Source organism: Mesoplodon densirostris, chromosome 9 (assembly GCF_025265405.1).
Source record: "Mesoplodon densirostris isolate mMesDen1 chromosome 9, mMesDen1 primary haplotype, whole genome shotgun sequence".
In the NCBI taxonomy this organism is placed as follows: domain Eukaryota; kingdom Metazoa; phylum Chordata; class Mammalia; order Artiodactyla; family Ziphiidae; genus Mesoplodon; species Mesoplodon densirostris.
Window position 1 is genome coordinate 73,612,873 of NC_082669.1, and position 9,066 is coordinate 73,621,938.

The 9,066-nt window shown below is 36.7% G+C and overlaps 1 protein-coding gene across 1 annotated transcript; it reads left to right on the forward strand.

Moving 5' to 3' along the window:
* The first annotated feature begins 1,782 nt into the window (after positions 1-1,782).
* GPR141 (G protein-coupled receptor 141) lies at positions 1,783-2,694 on the forward strand. Its single transcript, XM_060107498.1, has one exon. It carries the CDS (start codon positions 1,783-1,785, stop codon positions 2,692-2,694), a length of 912 nt encoding a protein of 303 aa, XP_059963481.1.
* Positions 2,695-9,066: the final 6,372 nt, after the last annotated feature.

Below are 9,066 nucleotides of genomic sequence, written 5' to 3' on the forward strand. Positions count from 1 at the left end.
CCATCCTCCCATAAATTCTCCATGCCCCTTTGAAGTTAATCCCTTCCCTTGCAACTTGGGCCCTGAGCTACACTGATCTGTCACATCAGTTGTGATTTTTTAGAAGAAGAAATCATTCGGCATGTAGTCTTTTGTGGCTGGCATCTTTTATTTAGTATAGTGTTCTCAACTTTATTATTGCCCTTCTAAAGAGCCTTTTTAGACCTATTTCCCTAATTATCTCTCTCCCTCTTATGAAATTTTAATACCACAGATATACTGTTTGTCTGTTTATGTACTATATGTATATCTGTATTTTATACAGTAAAAGTAAGATTTTGCACACCTCCAGAACAAACGTTTGCCCCCTTGGGGGACAATATTACCCTATTGAGAATACATGATTTAGTATAATGCTTTTTCGATTCATCAGTATTTTATCAGTAGTTGGTTCATTTTTTTTTTTTTTTTTTTTTTTTTTTGTGGTACACGGGCCTCTCCCTGTTGTGGCCTCTCTCGTTGCGGAGCACAGGCTCCGGACGCTGGTTCATTTTTATTGCTAGGTAAGTTTGATTGTATGAAGAGATATTAAAAAATGAATAAGAATAATTGCAAACGTGTTTCAAAGTGCATAATTATGAAGTGCATAATTCAACTACTGCTCTTCCTTAAATTTGAGCCTCAGTTTCCCTGGTATCAGTAAACAGACCCCTTATCACCCCGTTGTTCAAGTAAGAAATCTGAGAGTGAATGAGACACTTCTTCTCCCTTCATTTCCCAATATACAACTCATGTCAAATCCTGTCAATTTCATCTCTAGATTATTTCTTGAATCTGGTCTCAAGGGATCAGATTTTGCCACAACTCAGAACATTCTAAACATGCAAGAATTTTGATTTTTACCTTAGAAGAAATGGGAGGCCATTGAAGGAATTTAAATAAGAAAGTGAGGTGACCTGATTAAAGTAAAGATTAATAAGTATTTAGATTAATACATCTTTATTATTTACTATATTTATTAATTAGTAAATAATAAATTAGAATGTGGATAATAATTAGAAGGGACCAAGACTGTATAGGGAAAGGATCTTTCAGGAGTCCAGAGGAAAAATGATAGTGGTTCTTTTATGAATTTAAAGGTGGGGGAATGGGAGAATTAGGAGACATGCTATATTCTCAGTGGGGCCCATGATAAGAACTTAGCCAAGGTCTCACTTTTAGATGATAATATAACTGTGATGAGAAATTCAGATATACCCTCCTATTGCTTGCTGCTGCCTTGATTTAGCCAGTTTTTTAGCCAAACTCATCAGTATCCTAAAGGAATTAAGCATAAATATTCTTGGATCATTTGCTGATGAGCTGGAAGGAATTAGAGAATTATAATGATACATAAAAGAAAAAAAATATTCCGCACATTTAATGCATCCATTCAGCTTTCTGTCCATCTTAAGATTTTTTCCCCCCAGTGGTTGCTACAGTAATAGTATCCATGTATCAGCTTCAAATGGTCTGTAATCAGTTTTATGCAAATAGTTCTGACTGTGTAGATATACAGACCTCTTGATGAGGTCTTTAACCATTAAAGGTCAAGAATCAATGACTTAACTGTGTTTTCAGTGTAGAGTACACAGAAATGCATATGACAATAATCTTCATTCTTAAGGCACATAAAGCTTACATCATGTAAACAGATAAATGACAGAGTCACATTGCCAGTGCAATGTGAACAAAATATGAACAAAATTCTGGAAGTTTGTTAGTTACACTGGTGCTTTATCTCTTCCAGGTGACTCCTGAAGTATGGCTGACCACAATAGTTCCTCCTGCAATAACCCTATAAGGTCACCCCATTTAACCAGGCTCTACTTCGTAGTGCTCTTTGGAGGGCTGGTAGGCATCATCTCCATTTTGTTCCTGCTGGTGAAAATGAACACCCGGTCTGTGACCACCACAGCAGTCATTAACCTGGTGGTGGTCCACAGTGTTTTTCTCCTGACAGTGCCTTTTCGCTTGACCTACCTCATCAAGCACACTTGGACATTTGGGTTGCCCTTCTGTAAATTTGTGAGCGCCATGCTGCACATCCACATGTACCTCACATTCCTGTTCTACGTTGTGATCCTAGTCATCAGGTACCTCATCTTCTTCAAGCACAAGGACAAAGTGGAATTCTACAGAAAACTGCATGCTGTGGCTGCCAGTACTGCCCTGTGGCTACTGGTGATTATCATTGTGGTGCCCCTGGTTGTTTCTCAGTATGGAATTCATGAGGGTTATGACAAACATCACTGTTTTAAATTCCACAAAGAACTTGCTCACGCATATGTGCAAGTCATCAACTATTTGATAGCCATTATTGTCATAGTTATTGCAGTGATTCTCTTGGTCCTCCAGAGCATCATCATTGTGTTGATGGTGCGGACTCTACACCACTCCTTACTATCCCATCAGGAGTTCTGGGCCCAGTTGAAAAACCTGTTTTTTATAGGGGTCATTCTTATTTGCTTCCTTCCCTACCAGTTCTTTAGGATCTATTACTTGTACACTGTGGCACATTCAAGTGACTGTAATGACAATGTTGCATTTTATAATGAAATCTTCTTGAGTGTAACAGCGATTAGCTGCTTTGATTTGCTGCTCTTTGTTCTTGGGGGAAGCCATTGGTTTAAGCAAAAGATAATTGACCTATGGAATTGCCTTTTGTGTCGTTAACCACAAAGTATAGTATTCAGAATTACTTCCTTAATGTTGAGAGTGAAAACAGGAATGGTTATTATTATTATTATTATTTTTGCCGTACGCGGGCCTCTCACTGTTGTGGCCTCTCCCGTTGTGGAGCACAGGCTCCGGACGCGCAGGCTCAGCGGCCATGGCTCACAGGCCCAGCCGCTCTGCGGCATGTGGGATCTTCCTGAACCGGGGCACGAACCCATGTCCCCTGCATCAGCAGGCGGACTCTCAACCACTGTGCCACCAGGGAAGCCCAGGAATGGTTATTTCATTACTTGATTAAAACCACATCTTAATACAGCCAAATAAAAGGACTATAAAATGTCAGAGCCTTCATTTCAGCCCTTATTTAATTCCTACCATCTCTGAATGATACATATACAAAGACTAGTAATGTTCAATTTACCTGGTGTTGCAATACTGCATTATTTTCCAATATAAAATATCTACTTGGCCCATCCAGGTACCATGGTCTAATGGTTTCTGAGTTTTACTAGCTTATTTTAGTTTCCTCAGTTTGAAACATGGTCTTTTCTTAGGCTTTGGACTGGACTCAGCCCTCTAGTTCTTTTCATTCCACTTAACCTTAGGTAAATTAATCCTGGTCATGGTCACTTCAAAGACACAAACTCTATTTGGCTAACCAGATGAGATGACTATTCAACTCACACCCTCACAAAAAACAGATAAGGGGGGAGAGTAGTAAAAAACTTTTTTAGATTACCATACTTTGGTGGGAAGTCACTTATCTAGACATCAAGAGAAACAGATCTCTTTGTGGCCTTCTGCTATAATAATTTTCTAGATTTGTCCTTTGAAAGGTCAGGTTTAAGGACATGGGATCAACTCCCTCAATATCTCCAAAAATCATTTAAAAGCTTACTGAGTATATCTAAATAATGGTGAAACTGTAACTTAGACAATATTCTTGACCAATATGCTGCTAGGCATTAAAATGAGTTCCCAAGGGAAGTGATTTAATTTTCCCCCTTTCTGTTTTTTGAAGGATTTCTAGATATCCTGGGCCACAATTTAGATTTCCTTTGCTGACAAAGTTATACTGAAATCTTAGAGTCCCCTCCCACCCTTAAAATTATGTGTCTTCAATTAATTAAAAACAATATTCTAAAAAAAAAAGAACTCTTGAGAAATATATAGGAAAACCATTAATTTAGGCTATGAGATTGGGCTGCTAAATTGAAACATAGGCTTATGGATTTTTTTCCCTTGTGCCCCTATTTCTACTATTTCCCTCAAAGTTTCACAATCTTGAAACTTTCCAAAGAACTGATCCAGTTTCATATTTGAGCCTTCAAAACCTGAAGCAATTCATGGTAGGAAGAGAAGAACGGAATGAATTAAGGAAACTTTTTTCTTTCCCCAGCAAGATAAATGTTCAGGATTTAAAGATTTTTCTTTATTTTTTATACTCTATGCATCCACAAATTCATCAGATGAATAAGAAATACCCCTGGAGGTTTTATGATCACTAAAATTGCTGAGTCATAGAAATTAATTTTGAGGAAGAAAAAGCAAAAACATACATACATGACTTATCCAAATTTTTTCCTGCTTTAAACTTTCACTTATTCATCTTGCTTTCTTTTTAAGTTATAGTTATAGTTTTTAAATTTCTTATTTGTCTTCTTTTCCCATCTTTTCTTAGTTTTTTCCTTCTCATTTGACCCATAATATTTGTAAGAAAATTTCTAAGACCCAAAAAAGTTGTGAGAAAATTTGTTACACCCATAAAATGTGTAAGAAAATAATTACAGTAAAATATTTTTAAAATTTAAAAATTATTTATGAGAATTACATCATTTCTCTTCTTATATATCCATATCTTACTGTCATAATATCTGTTAGCTTGTAGATTGTATTACTCTTCCAGACTTTAAATTATGTTGAGGTCTGGCAATTATGCTTTTCTCTGTATTATCAGATATTATAATAAAGGGCCTATTTTTGTAGACCTATAAGAATTACTATCCCAAATACAGAAATGCAATATATAAAATATCTTATTCATTAATATTTACAGAATAAACAAAAAATTTCAATTTGCCAGTTTTTTGTCTCTATTTGCTTTACAAGTGAATCTCATGAAGGAGTGGGGGTGACACTGGCCTCTCAGGCCACTTTGGATATCACTATTATAAGAGAGTACCACTGGCATTTGATGGCTGGGGTCAGAGGCTAGACACCCTGCCTTGCACACAATTCAAAATTATCAGGTCTTGCTCTGTTTTTGAATGTTCTTCCAGACATTTGTGAATTGAAACATATGCTCATAATAATCAGAGCAGTTAGTTAGGTTTTATTCAGTTTTCATAAACACATAGTATTTTCTTGGTATGGTTTTAATTTTCTGAAATTTCCAGAAATGTAGCTACCATAGATATTGAGGAAAGATTTTACTCTGTTTTCCTCAGAACTTTAACAAGAATTGTTCATTCCTTTGGAAAATCACATTTTCAATGGCAATATCATCTGCAACATTAACAAACAACACAACACACCTGTAAACAATATTTGTAGTTGTTGTATTCAGGTTGATATTAGATATAGGTGCCAACATCACACTGCCTCATTTTGTCTCCTTTTGTGATCACGTCTGAGCATTTACACAGAAATACATATATTTTATTATAAGTAACTTTCTCTTTCACTACTCATTTATATTACAGTTAGAACATTACATGTATGGAAGGGTTGTATTATCTATGAATTTTATTTTAGAATGGTAAAAATGTTGCCAAATATTTGCAATAAAAAATAAGGCATTGGGTCTGCAAGGATTGAGAACCACTGAGCTACCACAAACAGGGTCAGTTTAAAAGGGAGAATTGCCAGTTACGACATTATGGACTGGAAAAATATTCCTATATTTTGGGAATACTTAACCTCAGTGTGATTCAATTATGAATTATTTCTTTCATTACTGTAGTGATTAGAAGAATAAATGCAACTTTTAGGAAAATACAAAAAGAATATGTATTTTTCCTTTTTGATAAGACAAAGGTATTTCCCTGAGCCTCACAACTCCCAGGTTGGCTCTTGGTCAATATCTACCAGATTTTGAACCCACAGATAATGGCAATTTTTTTTTAATGAAATGAGCTTTGTATGAAATGATTCAAGAAGTGTTGAAAATCCCCAAATCTTCCCCAAATCCTTCTTAATGGGACCGCCATTAAAACTGCATTCCTAGGTTAATATGGCACTTCTTCTGAAGGAGAGCAGCAGTTCAATCCACTCCAGTCATTAGCTCTTGAACATGAAGACAATGAGGTGAACCTTTGTGAAACTGCCATTTCTTAGATTTGGTAGATTTTGCCCACTTAACCTCTAATAAGATAAAGCATAGGCCAAGGACTCTCATACCTATTGGGGTTGATAAGAAGAAGGAAACTCTCCTTGTAATAGGGGCTGACTAAAACATTTTGAAAATAGTTGGTAACAAAAACCCTATGGTAAAGGGGCATAGTAATGGTGGATTTACTTGAATAATGCTGAGAAATCTCAGGAGGCCAAAGGGCATCTATAGATATCAGAAACCAGGCATCAGCCAGGGAACCTGATTTTGGTCTTGGGCATGGCTGAGCCCTATTTCTGTGATAGAACGAGAATGCTAGGCATTTACCAAGACAAAACTCAGAAAAATGAGCAAGTTCTATTTCCTGAAGGAATACACACGTGGACTAGAACTTCCAGAGACAGGAGCTGGGCCCCAATGTCAAAATGTACCTGATGGAGGCTTCAATATGAGACATATTGTAAAAGCTATAGTAATCAAAACAACATAATGTCAGCATAAAAACGGGTACATAGATCAATGGAAGAGAATAAAGAGCCCCCAAATAAACAAATGCATATAAATTAGTTTATGACTAGGTGTCAAGAATATACAATGGGGAAAGAATAGTCTCCTCAATAAATGGTGTTGGGAAAACTGGACAATCACATGCAAAAGAATGAGATGGGACCCCTATCTTGTACCATATGTAAAAACCAACACAAAATGAATTAAAAACAGATTCAAGATCTGAAACTGTAAAACTCCTAGAGGAAAATATAGGGAGCAAGATCCTTGACAGTTGTCTTGGCAAAGCTTTTTGGATTTGACACCAAAAGCAAAGGCAACAAAAGCAAAAATAAACAAGTGAGACTTCATCAAAACTTAAAAGCTTCTGTACCGAGAACGAAACCAGCAACAAAATGAAAACTTACAGAATGGAGAAAATATTTGCAAATCATATATCTAATAAGGGGTTAATATCCAAAATATACAAAGTACTCACACAGGTCAATAGCAAAACCCACAATGATTCAATTAAAAAATGAGCAGAGGAACTGAATAGACATTTTTCCAAAGGAGACATACAAATGGCTATCAGGTCGATGAAAAAATTCTCAGCATCATTAATTACCAGGGAAATGCAACCAAAACCACAATGAAATATTAACTCACACTGTTAGAATGGCTATCATCAAAAAAATAATAACAAATGTTGTTAAGGATGTGGAGAAAATAGAACCTCGTGCCCTGTCAATGGGAATGTAAAGTGGTACACCCACTATGGAAAACAGTATGAAGTTTCCTTCAAAATTAAAAATAGAACTATCATATTATGCAGCAATCCAATTTCTGGATTTCAATAGCTAAAGAGGGGGTTCCCTGGTGGCACAGTGGTTGAGAGTCCACCTGCCAATGCAGGGGACACGGGTTTGTGCAGTCCGGGAAGATCCCACATGCCACGGAGCGGCTGGGCCCATGAGCCATGGCCGCTGAGCCTGCGCGTCCGGAGCCTGTGCTCCACAACAGGAGAGGCCACACCAGTGAGAGGCCCGTGTACCGCAAAAAAAAAAAAAAAAAAGCTAAAGAAATTGAAAACAAGATATCAAAGAGATATCTATACTCTCATGTTTATTGCTGCATTGTTCAACAATAGCCAAGATATGAAACCTAAGTGTCCACCAACATATGAATGGATAAAGATATATCATATATATATATATATATATATATATATATATATATATATATATATATATATATATAATTCCATATATGGTATGTGGAATCTAAAAAAAAAAATCACAGTTATAGTTGTAGAGAGTAGAAGGATAGTTACCAGGGGCTGGGATGGTGGGGGAATTGGAGAGATGTTGGTCAAAGGGTACACATTTACAGTTATGTGAGTATGAATAAGTTTAAAGACCCAATGTACAGGCATGATGACTATACTTAATACTGTACTGGGGACTTCCCTGGTAGTGCAGTGGGTAAGAATCTGCCTGTCAATGCAGGGTACACGGGTTCAAGCCCTGGTCCAGGAAGATTCTACATACTGCGGAGCAACTAAGCCTGTGCGCCACAACTACTGAGCCTGCATTCTAGAGCTCACGAGCCACAACTACTGAGCCCATGTGCCACAACTACTGAAGCCTGCACGCCTAGAGCCTGTGCTCTGCAACAAGAAGCCACCAGAATAAGAAGCCTGCGCACCGCAACAAAGAGTAGCCCCTGCTCGCCGCAACTAGAGAAAGCCTGAGCACAGCAATGAAGACCCAACGCAGCCAAAAATAAATTAAACTAAAAAAAATATACTGTATTGAACCGAGGAAATATGCTGAGTATAAATTTCAGGTGCACTTGTCACAAACTAAACATGGTAACTATGTAAAGAAAGAATATATTAACTGACTTGACCGTAGTAATCATTTCACTATGTATGTGTATTGGGTTGGCCATAAGGTTCATTTGTTTTTTTCCATAAGATGGCTCTAGTAGCTCTTAGTTGTCTTTAACTTCATTTGAAACATTTTTGCTAGATTATATGTGACAGTGTCATATCCGTGTGCATTTAAAAAAAGACTTACCAAAATTGGTGAATTTTTGTGTAGGCATTTTAATATTGAAGATGGAAGAAAAAAAGCAAAATTTTCAGCATATTATGCTTTATTATTTCAAGAAAGGTAAAAACACAACTGAAACATAAAAAAAGATTTGTGCAGTGTATGGAGAAAGTGCTGTGACTGATCAAATGTGTCAAAAGTGGTTTGCGAAATTCCCGTGCTGGATGGAGATTTCTCACTGGACAATGCTCCATGGTCGGGTAGATCAGTTAAAGTTGATAGTGATTAAATCAAAACAATAATTGAGAACAATCAACAATATACCACGCAGGAGATAGCTGACATACTCAAAATATCCAAACCAAGTGTTGAAAATCATTTGCATCAGCTTGGTTATAAGAATTGATTTGATGTTTGGGTTCCACATAAGTTGAGCGGACAAAACCTTCTTGACCATATTTCCACATGCAATTCTCTACTGAAATGTAATGAAAA